The sequence below is a fragment of the Callorhinus ursinus genome, unplaced genomic scaffold (genome assembly GCF_003265705.2).
Source record: "Callorhinus ursinus isolate GAN/ISIS: 27379988/994484 unplaced genomic scaffold, GSC_fseal_2.0 scaffold72, whole genome shotgun sequence".
In the NCBI taxonomy this organism is placed as follows: Eukaryota; Metazoa; Chordata; class Mammalia; order Carnivora; family Otariidae; genus Callorhinus; species Callorhinus ursinus.
In genome coordinates, this window is record NW_027397134.1 from 109,126 (window position 1) to 126,545 (window position 17,420).

The 17,420-nt window shown below is 52.5% G+C and overlaps 1 protein-coding gene across 5 annotated transcripts in view; it reads left to right on the forward strand.

Annotated features, from left to right (window-relative positions):
• The first annotated feature begins 1,024 nt into the window (after positions 1–1,024).
• Positions 1,025–17,420, forward strand: part of SGSM1 (small G protein signaling modulator 1) — an 86,111-nt gene continuing 69,715 nt past the window's right edge. For 4 of the 5 annotated variants that reach the window (XM_025858106.2, XM_025858109.2, XM_025858107.2 and 1 more), the window contains exons 1-2: positions 1,025–1,131; positions 1,237–1,280. In XM_025858106.2, coding sequence (XP_025713891.1) covers positions 1,113–1,131; positions 1,237–1,280 — 63 coding nt within the window. In that variant the 5' untranslated portion in view covers positions 1,025–1,112. The remainder of the gene's footprint in view (positions 1,132–1,236; positions 1,281–17,420) is intronic. The other variant, XM_025858110.2, reaches the window with a different exon arrangement.

Consider the following 17,420-nt stretch of genomic DNA (forward strand, 5'->3'; position numbering starts at 1 on the left):
TGTGGGCCCTCCTTGTCTCCTTTGCCTACTTAATTTTTCTCTAGAAACTTCCAACATCCCACATCATCTGCTTATTTATTTTGTTGTCTACCTCCTAAGCCCTTCAAGGGCAGGCTTTTGTGTGACTTGCTCACTTCGGTATCAGCAGCACAGTAACCTGGCACAGGGTAGGTGCTCAATAAATGTTTGTAGACCCGAGTTGCAGTCTGGGTGGCCGTGGTCAGGAATTTGGTGGAACAAGCGTTGGTCCCAAAGAGGCCATTGCCTGCCTGGCCCTGGAGGTCCTGGCTGACAGGTGCCCTATTGAGGTCCTTGGGAGGACCCCACTCTCCCAGTGATCTGCATGTGGGGAAGGGAGCCACTCAAGGCCATATCTTGGAAGACTCTCAATAATAATAATAAAATAATAACAATAATAATAATAATAAACAGCAGCTATCTTTTACGGTTGCTGGCCTTTTTTCCCAGGTCTCGGTTAAGTGCTTTACATTCACTATCACATTTACGTCTCATATCATTCCTATGATGTTATCATATTTTTTTTTAAAGATTTTATTTATTCATCTGAGAGAGAATGAGATAGAGAGAGAGCATGAGAGGGGAAAGGGTCAGAGGGAGAAGCAGACTTCCTGCTGAGCAGGGAGCCCGATGCGGGACTCGATCCCGGGACTCCAGGATCATGACCTGAGCCGAAGGCAGTCGCCCAACCAACTGAGCCACCCAGGCGCCCTATGATGTTATCATATTATATTCATTTTAAAGATGAGAATACTGAAGCTCGACCCTGGCACAGAGCAGACCTCAAACAAATGATGCCTCCCTGCCCAGCCCAGTAGAGGTTGTGAGGGACCTGGGGCGCCGGGCGTGGGGGGCGGGGTTTCCCGCGGAGGGCGGGGCGCTGGCCGTACGGGGACCCGAGCGGGCGTCCGGCCCCAGAGGACCCTCCGGCCCGGAGCCAGGCCGCGCAGTGGCGGCTCTCTGGAGGGGCGGGGCGGCCGCGCGGTGGGTCCTGACGTCACCGGGCGCTCGGCCCCGCCCCGCCGCGGCTGCTGCAGCCGAGCCAGCGAGCAGGCACCGCCGCCGCCCGGACTGGGATCGCAGCGCGCGCGGCCATGGCCTCGGGCCCCGCGGGTAAGCGGGCGCTGGGCGCGGGGCGCGGGGGCGGCGGGAGGACAGCCCCGGGCCCCCGCCCCCAGCGCTGGGCTGACCGGCCGTCCCCCCCGTCTCGTCCCACAGAGGCGGACACGCGACAGAGGCTGCTGCGCACCGTCAAGAAGGAGGTAGGTGCCGGGGCGGGGGCAGGGGCGGGGGGCGCGACCTGGGGAAGGGGGCTGTCGCAGCCCCCCGGGGAAGGGTCTCTAAAGGAGTAGTGGTTCGTGGCAGCGGGGGCGACCACCTCGGGTGCGGGGCTCACCCGGGTAGGTATTTACCTCCTGCAGCCCTGGAGGCGGGTGAGTTTGGGGGTGGGGGCCTCAGGTATTGGGGGGCTCTGGATGCTGTGTGCAGGGGCGGATGCAGTGGGAGGGCCCCCCAGGTGTGGGGCACACCTGGATGTGTCTGAGTAGGACCCCCTCTTGTGGAGGAGCAGGTGGGTGGGTCTCACTGAGGTGAGGCAAGCACCTGGGGGAGCCGACTGGACGTATTGGGAGGTGGGGGTCTGGATGGGGCTGCAGAAGGAGGACCAGACTTCGGAAAAGGGGAAAGATTCACTTTGGGAAAATAACAACCCCCTCCCCGTCTCCTTTTCCCCCCAATTTTAAGTCCTTGGATCCACCCCCCGGGAGCCAGGGGACTCCCTCCCTGAAAGTCCCTGGTCAGTGGGTTACTCCATTTGTGGGCATGTACCAGGGCGTCTTGGCAGGTGGGTTCCCCTCACCCACCCCTCCCCACCCGCAACACGCAGTAGGGTGAGAATCAGGTAGGGCTCAGCTGCCCTTCTGCCCCTTCACTCTCCTTGGGGCCAGCTGGGGAGCCCAGTCTAGCCTTTAGTTAATAGTGCTTGACTTCCCGCAGAGGGGTGAATCTATAGTGATGGGTTCCTGGGAAGCATTTAGATGCCTGGACCGTGTGTGCGTGTGTGTAGAACACATTCACGCCTGTGTGGGCGAGGACATGTGAGTGTGTGTGTCTGAGAACATCTGTGCATCTGTCCGGAGATATCCAAGTGTATCTCCATATTGCGTGTCCATGTGTCTGTGTGTTTATCTGTTTTTGGGAGTATGATGTGTATCTGTGTGATGCATGAGTCTCTGTGTGCATGAGTGAGGCTGTGACCATGTATGTGTGACTGTATGTGTATATCTTGCCTTCCTTATGTCACCTCACATCCCTCACCCTGGGACCCCATCACTGCTGAGCTGATCACCTATCTTGAGTCCTCAGCCTGAGACCATGAATGGCTGCAGACCTTGGGGGCTGGCCTGATTCCTTTGCCTTTAAGTGTGTGTGTGTGTGTGTGTGTGTGTGTGTGTGTGTGTGTGTGTTGAGGGTGTCAGCCTTTGGTGTCAGCACTGAGCACCGAGAAGGCCCTCCCCACATGGTGGCAGACAGCCATCAAAGACAGCCTTGAAGCTGGGACCTGTTGCTGCCCCGCCCTCCTCAGAAAGCATGGGCGTATGTCTGTGTATAGGTCTCTGTGTGTGGCTAGTCCTGCGTTGTTGAAAGAAGTCAGCTCCAGGGCTGGTTGTACACTGTAGCATTTCTGAATAAGGATGCACAATAGGATACGTGGAATTCCTCAGAAAGGCCCAGAACTTTTCACTTTAGCCCTCTTAGAGGCACTGTGCAGATCTGAAGAAAGCTCTATCTAGATAGACCATCTTTCCAACAGAACCTACAGACCTACAATATTCTGATGACTATGTTGGGGGAGGGTGTCCATAGAACCTTCCCCAAAAGCCTTCAGGTTAAAACCTGCAGTCTCTGTGTTCATCATTTGACTAAACCTAGTTAGTTTAGGTTAATTTGTGCTTCCCAGATGTTTTCACTTAGAATGGCTATGTTTTTAAGGAAATGGTTTGCTGGTTCAATTGGGAGGGGTCTACAGGCAGAAGAGTGCGTGAGCAAGACATCTGGGGAGGACAGTGCCTCCGGGCAGGGCTCAGCTGGGGCCCTGGTACCAGCTCGACCAGCAGCTCCCTCGGTGCCCTGGACAAGTCTTTTCTCCTCTCAACGACTCAGTTTCCACATCTGGAGAAAGAGGCACTGGTCCACTGTTCTTAGAGATCCCACCCATGTTAGTCTAGTTTGGGATATTGGCAGGGTGTGGGGGACACTTTGCCCCTGGGGACCGGAGTTGTGGGCTTGCATCCTCTGTCCTGGAAGCAGCCGAGTTTGGGGCTTGTAATGAGCTTTCTGACTGGCATAAGGCCGAGGCCATCACCTGATCAGAGTGACCCCCTGGCACCCTGCTTGGTGCCTGACGGGGTGAGGGACAGAACCTTGCAAGTTTGGGCAAAGGGCCTCAAGCACCCCATTACCTGCAGTCAGAAGGCAAGGCTTATCTTCACAAGTTGGTGGCTGATTCTAAATTCTGCATTTCTTGGGGCACGTCATTTCAGTAATGAGATTTTCCGTATAGTGGAGGCTACTCTGTGCTATACCCTGTGTGCACAGTAACTTTATGAGGTGACTGAGGTTGTCCCCATTTTACGCACAAGGAAACCAAGCCTGGAGTGGAGGTGTGAGCTGCTCAAGAGAACACAGCCAAGAAGGTGCAAAGCCAAAGACTTAACCCCCAGGTCTGTCTGACATCAGAGCCAGGCTCTTTCCTCTTATATGCCAAATACGCCCATCCAGGCTACAGGGCACAGGATGAGTCTCAGCATGTGGGTGGCATGATTTCCATCATACAGAGGTGACAAATGGCCCAGACAGAATAAATGATGCCTCAAGGGCATGGAACCAGTAAAGGGAAGACAAGTTCAAGTCTTCAATGAGCCCTTTGTTCAGCGTGGATGCCCCTAAGGGCATGGCAACAAGTCCATCCCCCACCCCCAAGGCAGACCTCTCTCCTTCCTCTGCGCACCTCTTTGGGGAGCATCTCCCCCCAGTATCAGAGACCTGGTCTCCAGTGGAATGGTGGAGGGAAGCTCTTTGCCTAGAAACCTGGGAGTCAAGTCTGCTCTTCCTTTTTCCCCCTCCCCCATCTTCTGGGTTCAGAGGAGCCACATCCCTGCCTGTCACAGCCTCGTCCAGAGGCACCTCCCATCATTCTTTCTGGAAGGGGTGGCTTAACAATCCGTTTCCTTAGACAAGGTGTGCAAGTTTAGGCTGGGCCACGGAAGCCGCAAAGGCCAGCGAAGGCTGTGGGGCTGGAAGCTCTGTCCAGTGCTGACTCTGGGAGCCAATATGATCTAGTACCATGAAGCGGATCAAGAAGGAGCTTTGGGCTCACCCAGAGCTGGGTTCAAATTCTGGCATGTTTATCTACTGAGGGGCGTCTGTGTGCCAGACACCGGTCTGGGCTCTGTGGATACAGCAGTGAACAAGATAAGTCCTGCCCGCTTGGGGCTGACATCCCAGTATGGTAGACAGACCCCAAGAGCCATTCTGAGTGTAATTCAAGGGATCATGACAGGCTTTGCACTGATGTGTGAAGGAGAGGCACGTGGCACCACAAGAACACATAACAGGGTGGAAGTAACCTCATGCAGGTGGCCCAGGAAGGCGTTCTGGAGGAAATGATGTTTAAGATACGTGAGGGATGAGTAAACCTTCTAGTTGGAGGTAGGAGGTGGGAAGACACAGAGGAAAACCCTTCCTGGCAGAGGGAACTTCATATACAAAGGCTTTGTGGCTGGAGGGAGCACTGTGAACTCGAGGGATGAAAGGACTGGGAAGGGGCTGGAGTACAGAGAGAAAGCACCATGGTGCCTATTGCAGAGGGGCAGAGCACGTGGTCCTATCCTAAGAGCACAAGGAAAGGAGCAGGGAGGACATGAACTATATGGAGGTAGAGGGTGGAGCTAAACTTGGTTGCTTGTAAATTGCACAGTCGTAGACAAGCATCTGTCATTACCTTCACAAGGGTCCTGAGTTTCAGTTTACTCATCATGAGGCTGAAGATTACTCACCTCTCAGGATAAGCCATGTGAAAACACCCACCACGTGAGCCTGAGCTGCTTCTGGGCAGACGTCTTATTTTTTTCTGTCTCCCCAATGTCGCCAAGGGAAAGCTGGAGACAGGGTGGCCTCGGCATAATTTCCTCCAGTTAAACCCAATCAGCTTCGTCCTGGCTCCTTCCTGGCTCGCTTGCCCTCCCCTCCTTTCCTCTCCCCGCCTCCACCCCTTAATTTTGTTTTGGTTCCCTGAGCAGCGGGGACTGGCTTCTCGTTGCCATGACGACTGCCCTTAAAGGAGCCAGCCACGTGACACGAGTTGATAACGGAAGTGGAGTGACTAACTGCCTTGTTTTCTTGCCTGGTGCTGGGCCTGGGAGGCCGCTTAATTGGAAGGGAGAAGGCTGCGGCCGGAGGGCCGGAGGAGAGACCCTGGGAAGGAGGCAGGGGGACGAGGCGGGTGCTGGAGAGGAGGCTCCGTGTACCTCTGAAAACTGGGGCTGGTGTGAGAGCTGCTGTGGGGAGCCCTTGTAGTGCCTGAGCCCTTAGTGCCTGAGCTGGGCGTGTTTGGGGAGCTGCTCCGCGCCTCCCAGCCCTCGGGGGGGGGGGGTGATGGGATGGGGGAGGAGGGTGCCACATCCTAAGAAAACTGGAGGAAAGTGAGAGAATCAACCCATGTTTCTACTAAGACCCCCATGGTGCTTCCACTTTAATTCAGTGGTACTCAGTGAAAGAGGGGTGACAATTTTGCCCCCCCCCCGCCAGGTAGGGTTGCCAGATAACATATGGGTCATAGAGTTAAATTGGAATTCCAGATAAACTGAATTTTTTTTTTTTTTTTTTTTGGTGTATGTATTGCTAAATCTGGCAGCCCTTCCCCAGGGGACATTTGGTAATGTCTGGAGCCATTTCTGGTTGTCAAAACTGGGGGTGCTGCTGGGATCTAGGGGGGAGAGTCCAGGGATACTGCTCAGCTTCCCACAATGCACAGGACAGCCCCCCTTCCCCACCACGAAGAAGCGCCCAGCCCAGAATGGCACTGTTGTTGAGACTGAGAAACCTCTGTGCCGGCCACCGTGCTGAGTGCACCCCAAACGTTCCCTCCTCCACTCTCCACAACAGCCCTGAGAGGGAGAATAATTATCTGCTTCACCATGATAAAGGAGGAGCCATAGGCACAGAGAGGCTAAGCAGCTCCCTCTAAGGTCACACAGCCAGGCCGTGGAGAAGCCAGGATTCAAATCCTGCTTTGTCGTCAGGCCCTGACGGGTGGCCTCGCAGAGGTTCAGCGTAGTCCCTGGAAATGTGGCTTGGGGTCAAGTGTGTGTAGGGGAAGAGATGAGGGAGGACAGGTCCGTTAGTGGCAGCTTGTTCGGGGCTGTGAATGCCTGGCTGTAGCGTTTGCTCCATCAGATGGTGGGGAGCTGTGGGAGATTTTTGAGCAAGGAGGGTCTTGCTTGCCCTTGGACTTCAGAAAGTTTCAGCTGATAACAGGGGCCAGGAGGGAACCTTTTGCCACTTCTTGGAAGTACAACTTCCAACTTGCCACTTCTTTCCTTCCTTCCTTCCTCTCTCTCTACCCGCCTTCCTTCCTCCACAAATATTTATTGAGCATCTGCTGGGTACCAGGTACAGCTCTAGGAGTTTAGAGAAGGAGCAAAGCAGCATCCTTGTTCACACGCTCTCATGAAGCATATGATCTAGTTGGGGAACAGACAAATAATAAATAGACGCAGGCACACCTCGGAGATATTGCGGGTTCGGTTCCAGGCCACCAGAAGAAAGCAAATATTGTGATCAATCAAGTCAGAGGAATTTTTCGTTTCCCAGCACATATAAAAGTTATGTTTACACTATGCTGTAGTCTATTAAGTGTACAAAAGAATTGTGTCTCAAAAAACCAAGGTATATATCTTAACTTAGAAATACTGTTATATATTATAATTATATTTTTACCTTATTGTATACATTGCATACATTTTTAATATATACATTTTTTAAAGATTTTATTTATTTGAGAGAGAGAGAGCAGGAGAAGGGGGTGAGGGGCAGAGAGAGAGAGAAGCAGACTCCCCACTGAGCAGGGAGCCCGATGTGGGACTCGATCCTGGGACTTTGGGATCACGACCTGAGCAGAAGGCAGACAACCGACTGAGCCACCCAGGTGCCCTATATACTACACATTTTAAGTCGGAGGTGCGGACTTCCCCCAAAAAATGTTTTACTGCTAAAAAATTGCTAACCATCATCTGAGTGTTCAGTGAGTCATAATCACTGATCACAGATCACTGTGATAAATATAATAATAAAGAGAAGTTTGGAAATATTGTTAGAATTACCAAATTGTGACACAGAGACAGGAAGTGAGCAAACGCTGTTGGGAAAATGGTGCTAATATAGACTTGCTCGATGCAGGATTGCCACAAACCTTCAATTTGTTAAAAAAAAGAAAAGAAAAAAGTAGTGTCTGCAAAGCACGATGAAGCAAAGTATGCCTGTATTAGAAGTCACAGGTGCTGTGAGGAAAATAAAACTGGAAAGTGGGTGGAGAGGAGGTGGTCAGGGATGACCTCTCTGATGGGGTGACATTTGAGCAGAGACCTAGAGAGAAGGAGAGAACCCTGCTGACGTCTGCAGGAAGGGTGTTCTTGAAAGAGGGAACAGCATATGCAAAGACCCAGAGTCAGGAGCAATGAAGAATGAAGAGGGCAAGGAGCCTGGAGTAGAGTGAACAGAATGGAAGAGGAGGAGACGCGGTCAGAGAGGGAGTAGGAGGTTGCTTCTGCAGGGTCTTGTGGCCCTCGGACGTGAGATGACAGCCATGGGAGGATTTTGAACAAGGGGGGGATGGGGGGGCATGAATTCACCCATGTTGTAGACTGCTCAGGCTGTGGGCCAGTGGTAAATGCAGGGGACGAATGTGGGGCACAAGGCCATTAGGCAAGAGAGGAAACTTACCTTGTTCTTTCCTGAGCTTTCAATTCTTAGGCTAGAAACCACAGCGCCCCCCCCAACTCTGCCCCGCTCCCCCACTGGCCAAGTAGGGGTTCCAGAAGTGCTTGCCGGTCGAATGGATATAGGAATACTGGGTGTGGATATTTTTGGGCTCTCTGATGCTTATAGGGTTGACTCAGATCAGTTTGCATGTGTCGTGTTTTCAGGCTTAAGATGGCAGAAATTCTGCTCATGAATAATGCAGTCACATCCGTGTGGTGCATTTTGATGCTTTTTTCGGGGCTCTGGCAATACGGCTTCCAGGAGCCTTTGCTAGTGCAGGGCCTGGGTTTCAGCACCCCGGTTGGATGTAAAGAGGGTGGCAGAAGGGCTTCTGGCTTGGTTACGTCTCCTGTGCAGCCTGGCTGGGTCTTCCCCTGCAGTAACCTCAGGAGGGGCTCCGGTGGTAGCATTTGTCACTGGTTGGCAGGTAGGAAAGGGCATTTTTGTCACCCCAGTGGGCCAGCAGACCCCAGGACAGGAAGCAAGGGCACCAGAGCCCTTGCCCAACTCTGCCCCTAACCACCTGTGGCCTCCTAACAGATCCCTTTGCCCTGTGTCCTTCTGCTTTCTAAGTGGGCAAGGTTGGATAGCTCCGGGACTCTAAGAACCTCAAGCCATCAAATTTGGCCAGCATCACTTTCCGAGAGCCAAGTTTCCCCGCAATTTGTCAACTCCGAATTTGCCAAGCCTGTATTTAAGACCTATTCAAACTCAGTAGCTGATGAGACTATTTGGGAGCCTTCATTTCACTCAGGGAAAACAAGGGCTCAACTAAAGGCATTCTAATAGGATAAAGATTTTTTTATTTCTTAAACAGCATTTACTGAGCATTTTATATCGATGACCTCATTTAGTTGTCCCGATGCCACCACATGAAGTGGCTAAAACGCTGTCCCTTAAAGATAAGGATGTAGACACACAGAGATGGCAAGTAAGTTACCATAGGTCATGGACATTGTCAGTAGTGCAGCATGGGGTTCTGGCCCTAGAACCCTGCTCTGCGTTACTCCGGAGCTGAAACCAATGACCTACTTATGGTTATGAGCTACCCTGAGCATGTGGAGTTGGGGAAAGGTCCAAGCTTTGGAAACGGACAGCCCTGAGTTCAAGTGCTGGCCCTGTCATTTAGTGGATGCATGAATCTCTCTGGCTCGTGTCCTCGTGCATCAGATGGCAAGCGTATCCCGCACCACGCAGCCCTGCTCTTATGCCCCGTGGGTAAGCCCTGGGCTGGGGGTGCTGCAGCCACGGGAGCAGTGCTATAGACTGGGGAGGGGGCATTTCCTGGGGTCCAGAGGAATGAGCCCTGGAACGGGGGTCAGGAAGGCTGAATCTCGCCTGGCTGCCTCGCCATCCTGAGGTAGGCAGTTGGATCTTCCCTCTGGGTCTGGTTGCTCATTGGCCTCATCGAGGTAATCCCTCAGCCAAGAAAGGACCGATGTGCTCGTAAGCCTGCTGGCTCCGCCACTTAGCGGCTCTGAGCCCCTGGGTGAGCAGCTAAGAGTGCTGAACTCCAATGGAAGGCAGTGTATTTTTCTTTTAGTAGTACAGAAAGACAGGAATAGATTCTTGTGCTTTTTCTTTGGAGAACCTTGAAGGAACTCAGGTTTATAAAGGACAGTAACAGTTTCTTTAGCCATGAATCCCCGTTTAAAAATCAGATAATAGAAGCCCCAGGAGTTAAGAGACGTGGTGATACTGGGACCCTGAACGGATTCTCCTTTAATTTTTATTATTTAGTAAATTATGTTTAATTAGTAAGTTAGAATTATAGCAACTATCATGCATTTTTTCCTTTTTTTTTTTTAGAAATAAAGACATCTTTACAACCACCATTTATTAAATGCTGTTCTAAATTGCTTTTTTGACCTTATTTAATGCACCAAGCAAGCTTCCTTTAGAGTAGTTTCAAACAGCAACTCTACTGATGAGGGAAATTGAAGCTCACAGAGGTTAGGAAACTGGACCGAGGTGGGGCTCCTGGGTGGCTCAGTTGGTTAAGCGTCTGCCTACGGCTCAGGTCATGATCTCAGGATCCTGGGATTGAGCCCTGTGTCGGGCTCCCTGCTCAGCAGAGAGTCTGCTTCTCTGTCTCCTTCTGCTCTTACCCCCTGCTTGTGTGCTCTCCCTGTTTCTCTCTCAAATAAATAAATAAGTAAATAATCTAAAAAAATAAAACTGGACCAAGGTCACACAACCGAGACGCAGCACAGCAGCGTATTTTTAGCCAAAAGGGAAAGAGCGGCTCAAACAATAGATTTATTGGTTCAGGGGTTTGGGAAGTTTGGAGAGATGCCAGCTTCAGGTGCAGCTCTATCCAGGGGTTCCAATCACCGTGGGGCACATTGGTCCAGTCGGTCAAGGGACGGTGTGGCTTCAGCCCAGTGAGAGTGGGGGGGGGGACCGAGAGGAGAGTCAAGGTGAAATGACCAGACAGGGACATGGGAACCAGGCAGACGAGCCACAGATGTCCACCTAGACAAGGTGAGGGGGCCAGCATCTGGAGTCCAGCCCTGACGTGCGGACGGCTGCCCCAGTCCTGCTGGAAGTGCTGCCTGAGGACCAGCTGGGTGCTAGGTGTCCGCCAGATCAGAGATTCTACTCTAGCAGTGTGCACAACCCTGAAGTTGTGCAGACACTCTGTACTTGCTGTAGGGAGACTGTATCCCCAGTGCCTCTAAGGGGTCCACAGTCCCCAAACCCAGATACAGTTCAGAACCGCCCTGCAAGATGCTGGGATGTGAAGATGAATACTGTTTACCCGACCTCGGCTTACTCAGAAATGAAATGCTCCCTAATTTCTAAGCTGGTGAGCCCTGCAATGACAACCACCCCTAATAATAATCATAATTAGCATTTTTTGGGCACCTACTGTGTGTTCTGGGCCTGTGCCATCCAATGGGAGCCACTAGTCATATATGCCTGTTTACACTTAAATTAAGTATAAAACTCAATTAAATAAAAAATCTTGTGGCTCAGTCACATGAGCCGAGTTTCAAGTGCACAATAGCCACATGTGGTTGGAGATCCCGCTTCGGACAACACAGGCATAGAACATTTCAGGAAAGTTCTGTTGTGCCCTAGACATTGTGCTAAGTGCTTTACATGCATTAACATAGCTAATCCTTAGAACACCTTAGAGGGATAGGTCCTGTTTATTATCCCATTTTACAGGTGAGTACATGGAATCATGGAGGAAGCAAGTGAAGTGACTTGCCCAAAGTCACACAGCTGGTGAGGGGGCGGAGCCAGGGTCCTAACCCAGCCCGTGGGTGCAGTCCTGGGAGGCTCGTCTTCCTGACCTAGGCTAGAGGCAGTTAGTCTGTTTCCTGATTGTGCCCTGTGCATGTTTGAAGCAACCGTCTGGGAATATACCGGTTCTTCTTTCCTGCAGCTGCTCAGACCCCCAAAGAGCATGGAGGCTGCTCCAGAGTCTGTGCATGCCTTCCTCATGCACGAGGCCCATGGGGCTGTGGCAGTGGGGGCGTTGCCAGGGGAGCTGCCCACCCCCCTGCGGCAGGCAGAGCCCCCAGGAGAGTGCTGGCTTGTCTCCAGGGTGTGGGCTGGGCATGTGAGACACGGAATGGAGGGGCGGCGGGGGGCTGATTGTCTTCACAGCCGCATCATCTCCCTGAGTGGCTGTGTGCGGGAGGGAGTGTGGTTGGAAGGACCTTTTTGCCAAGATGCCCCCAGGTGAACGCCCCAGAACCAGGCACGGCAGGGGGAGGTGGGGGACCCCCTTGTCAAGGGGTGTCTGAACACCTGTGCAGGGCAGCGATGAGAAGCCTGTGTGTGGGAAACCCATCCTCAGTGCCCAGAACGCCTCGCTTCCAGGTCAGAGCAGGTTGGCCAGTCCCTACACCGTGAGGGAACGATGCGTGGCACCTATTTATAGCATCCCAGTAAATGATTAACTGGGGCCAGCCTAGCCCAGTGAGAGAGAGGCTTTAGCAAGGCCCACAGCCACGTTTAGGGCAGGTCAAGAGGGAGGTGCGAGAGGAAGGACTTTTCTAGCACTCTGAAGATCCACATGCCCATGGCGTCATCACTTATGTGCCCCGCCCCACACACCCCCAGCTCTCTTCCGCCGCACAGATGGGGCTGCAGAAGGACCGTCCTGGGTCTTTGTTTTCATTATCCATCTGTGTGCATGTGGAGGGCAGAGTGGAAGTGTGTGGGTGGGAGGGTGGGGCAGGTCTGTTCTGGAACTGTGTATGAGAGAGAGGGAGAGAGAGAGTCCAGGAGAGGAAGCTTTGATCCATTCACCAGTGGCCACTGAGCTCCTACTGACCAGACCCCTGCAGACCCCTTCTCTGAGAAGGCCCCAGCCCAGTGCAGGCCACGGTGGGCGGAGGGCGTGGAGGACCCCATCTGGAAGGAGGCCCTTCCCCTGTGTGCCGGAGCGTTGGGATCCCTGCTGACATCCTACAATAGCCCCTGAGCACAGAAAGGATATTTCCTTTTTCCTTTCTTCTTCTTCTTCTTTTTTTAAAAGATTTTATTTATTTATTTGACAGAGAGAGACACAGCAAGAGAGGGAACACAAGCAGGGGGAGTGGGAGAGGGAGAAGCAGGCTCCCCGCGGAGCAGGGAGCCCGATGTGGGGCTCGATCCCAGGACCCTGGGGTCATGACCTGAGCTGAAGGCAGACGCTTAACGACTGAGCCACCCAGGCGCCCCTCTTCTTCTTCTTTTTTTAATAGACTTTATTTTTTACAGCAGTTTTAGGTTCACAGTGAAAATTGAGCAGAAAGTACAGAGATTTCCTATACATCTCTTTATCTGCCTTAAAAATCCTCTGCTCTCTGCCTGTTCATCCCTTTCTCCCTCCCTCCAACCCCTGGCAACCCACTGATCTTTTTACAGTCTCCATAGTGTTGCTCTTTCCAGAATGTCCTACAGTTAGAATTGTACAGCATGTAGCCTTTTCAGATTGGCTTCTTTCATTCAGTAATAAGCATTTCAGTTTGGACGTTTTCCTTTTGTGACCACGATTCTTCTTTGGAAGCTGATGTGCAGTGGGGAGAGGGAGCTGTGAGGCGCTGGGCACACCTGGGGGAGGTCAGGGGTGAAGGGTCATGGTGGGGCAGAGGTGGAGCCAGCTGGTGTTGCAGGACTGGGAGTTGGCCATGACCGTGACACTTGGCTGCACTGGGCTGAGGGAGCAGGTGCGTTGGCCACCTGGGACTCCGGAGCAGGCGACCTTGATTCAGATCCCAGCCTCTTCACAGGCCAGGTGGTCTCCATCCCTCCTAGGTCAGCTGCCTCATTGGGAAAATCGAATAATAGCAGTGACACCCACATTGCACGCTTGTTATGAATCTTTGGGTGCATGGATGCGAGGCACCCATGCAGCTTGAGGGATGCACCAGTCGGTGTTGAATGAATAAATGAACCTACTGTGTGCCTGGCTCAGTGTGAGGGCAGTTAGTCATGGGTTCGAGTACCCACTCTGCCATTCAAAAGCCATGTGCTCTTGGGCAAGTATTTAACCTCACCAAGACTCAGGTTCCTCATCTGTGGAATGAAGTCCTCATATCCATCTCATCTAATTACCCTGAGGATTAAATGAAATAATGCCCCCAGGCACCATGCCAGGCACGGGTGAACACCTTGTCAATATATGCAGGTTCATGTCTATCTCGATAAGACTTACTATGCAGCTGCTGCCGTGTTAAATGCTTTTGATGTATTATCTTATGACTGTGAGGCAAATAACTGAGACCCATTTTACTGATGGGAATGCCCGAGGTTCAGAGAAGGGACATGACTTGCCCAAGATCATGTGTGCAAGATCTGGGGTGTGAATTCTGGAAGTTTGACTGGAGAGCCCAGTGCTCATAGCTGACCATAGGAGCTTAGAAGGAGTGGGGAGTCACATCAACTTTGGGGGGCTCTCGGGAGGGAGTGAGGAGAAGGGCACCTCAGTGAGTCCGGAGGATGGGGTGGTTTCTCCAGAGCTGGAGATGGAGGTAGGAGTAGGTGGAGATATCAGGTGGAGGAGCCTGCACAAAGCAAAGGGGGGGGGGTGGGAATGGTGAGTCACACGGGAAGAATGGCAGGTGTGACCTATGGATTTGGGTGAAGGGACGGGATTTGGCAGGAAAGGGAGGCAGGGCCACACAGTGGAAACAGTCACAGCTTGCAGCCCTGTTCCAGCCCCGCCCAGCTCACCTCCTGTGCGCCCCACCTATAACAAATTAAAAAATACAAAGCCACCAGCGATTTCCATGTAGTGCTTTTCCCTGCCACATTGTCCTTACATCTGTCCCTTCCTTTGAGCTCCAAAGTGGTTCTCCGGGGGCGGTTGCAGGGGACAGCTTTTTTCCCTCTGCCTTAGAGCTGGAGAAACCACGGACCAGAGAGTTCAGTTCTTTTTGTACGTTAGATCTTGAGCATCGCCCCCTCCGGGAAGCCCTCCCTGACCTCTTGGCCTGCCTCACCAGGTCAGGTTTTTTTTGTTATTTGTTCTCATAGAACCACATTCTTTTGCTGCAGAGAACTGGCCTCACTTTTTGTTGTAATGTCCCCATTTGTTGGATTTGGTTCATGTGAATCTTGATAAGACTGTCACCTGCAGGAGGACAGGGATTCTATCTGCTTGTCACCTTATACCAAACTCATAGGAGGTTCTCCATAAACATTGAGTAAACCAGGGACAGTTTTGGTTCCTGTGACAAGTGGTGGGAAGGCAGGTGTTAGCAGAACATGGAAGAGGTACATTTATCCCTGCTTGGGTATGGAGGGTCCAGGAAGGCTCCCAGGAGGAGGAGGTGACATCCGGGCTGAAACCTGAGTTGCACTTAGCGAGCTGGAGCACGTAGGGAGGGGCACCTGGCAGACGGCATGTGTGAGCATAGGCACAGAAGAGCCCACGACACTGCCTTGGGAGAACTGCATCTTAGGGCCCACGGTCCGAGGCAGGGCTGGAGACACTGGCCTGCTAGGGCATCTGCATCTTGTCCTCAGCATCCGGGGTGCCTGCACGGGAGGCATAGCCGGCCCTCTGCTCACTGCCCTCTCCTCCTCACTTTGCCCAAAGGCTGGGAGCTATTTTTTAAAGCCACCGTAAAGGCCCTCCAGACATCCTAAATTAACTGGCCTTTCCCACTGTGAGTTTCTCGCAGACTGAGGGTCCGGGGGCCTCCGTCTCGTCAGCTACTGCGGGCTCAGCATTACTCACCCACCTGCACTTCCAGGTGCCAGCCACCTGAGACCCCAGCTGGGGTGCAGTGTGCTCTGAGTCAGGACCGAGGCAGCGGGCCTTGGAGAGAGCAGGTAGCAACCCGGCTGGTTTTTCATTTTGGCCTGAGGTGCGCCACAGGCACAGTGCTGGGTGCTTTATACCAGGGGTCCCCGTGGGCCAAATCCAGCCTGTGCGTGCACCGCCCTTAAGCTAAGGACGGTTTTGACATCCTAAAAAGGGTTGTGAAAACAAGAGACGGTGAGACATAGACTGTATGTGGCCTGCAAGTCGGTTTGACAGATTTAGCAAATAAAAATTCAGATTGCCCGCTTAAATGTGAATTTCGGAAAAACAACAGATCATCTTTTAGGGTGGATCTGGTCTATATGCAGTATTTGGTACATCCTTACCCTAAAAGAAATTCCTTACATATTTGAAGTTTAGATTTCACTGGGTAGCCTGTATTTTATCTGGCAGTCCTACTGTAAAACCTGATGTGTTTGCTCTCTGACCCTTTATGGAAAATGTTTGCCCACCCCAGCCTTGAACACACAACAAATGAGAACAGGTGTCAGAGGGACTTAAAGACACTGCCTGGAACCAAATTTGATAAGCCCTAGCTGCTGGCGTTAGCATTGCTAAAATAATCAGAGTGATCACCCAACATATATTGAGCACCTACTGTTTACCCAGCACCATCCTAGAGATGGACGCTAAACAGATAAGCCCACAGATCTATAGTGAAAGTCAGGCCGTGATAAATTCTAAGCAAAAGTATACAATGGCAGAAGGGGGTAGCGAGTGACGTGCATGAAACTGTCTTTTGCACAGGGTGGTGGTCCCGAGCCCTTGCCCCCATTCTGAGTGCTATGCATGGCTTGTTCATGAAATCTGCACATAGCAGCCCTGACAGGTGGGGTGAGTATCATCTCCATTTCACAGATGACGAAGCTGAGGCCTCAGGTCACCCAGCTAATGGCAGAATTGGAATTTGACCTGGGCCTGGTGACACCTGAGCTCATGTTTTTACCGACTTCACTAGGGCGCCTCCCTTTCTATGGTGCCAGTTGTGTGCTGGGTCCTGTTGGGGGCCCTCTGCCAATATTTTTCCATAGTCCTTAGGACAGCCCTGCACACTGGGCTGGACTGTTCCTCTCCAAGCATAGAAGGGGTGAGCACAGCACTGCGTGGAGAGGCAGGGGGGAATAGTGAGTTGATCTGGAACCTGGCAGGGTTCCAGGTGGGCAACATGAGAGTACCTGGGTATGGGTGGACAGGTGGCAGGAATGAGGAAGGGGGAAGACAAGGCAGGTCAGGGAGCCCCGGGAGCCCCCTCTTCCAGATTTGCAGATTGGCCTGGATTTCCCTGCCTGACTCCCTCTGGAGATTACTCCTCCTGTGTACTATTTAAATATTTGCAGGTGGAGGGTGGGAGGGCGGGGCTGGTTTCTGAATGGTTGCAGGGTGGGGCCGGAGGTGGGCAGGGGCTGATGCTCCGAGGTCCCACGTGGAGGGGTGGGGCCAGGCCACTGCCCCAGAGGCCAGTTGGGTCCTGAATAACCCGTGGATGGGAAGCTGGGGTAAGTGCATAACAGCGAAGGGCCCCTTAGCAATTGCACATTCACTGAACTCACACTCACGAATACCTGCTGTGGGCCGGGACCGTGAACCAGGCAGTCGCTGTCATCCAAGACTGGCTCCTATTCATAGAATCCCTACTGTGTGCTAGGCGCTGTCTCCACAGGCTCATTCAAGGCCCCATTACCCAATGAGATGGGTGTACTACAATCATCCACCCCATTTTACAGGTGGGGAAACTTGTCCAGAATCATGAGTGGTCAAGGATTCGACACCAAGTCAGTGACTCCCCATTCTGGCTCTTAGCCTCTCAACTGTCTCCTAACATCCTGTTGTTAGAGCTAATAAGCTGGTTTCAAAAGAAGTGAGCTCCCCATCATTGGAGGAGTGCAAGCAGATGTTGGAGGACTCCTTAGCATGGATGGCAGGGATGAAAGCTTCCTGACCACTTTGACCTTTGAGGTCTCCCCTTCCCCTAAAAGGCCCCCACAGGATGTGGTTGGCAGAGTCAGGTCCAGGGGGCCCAGGTCTCCTGACTCCCAGTTCTGTGCTTTTTTGGTCCCCACGTTGGGCGAGACTGAGGAACCCCTTCTGAATA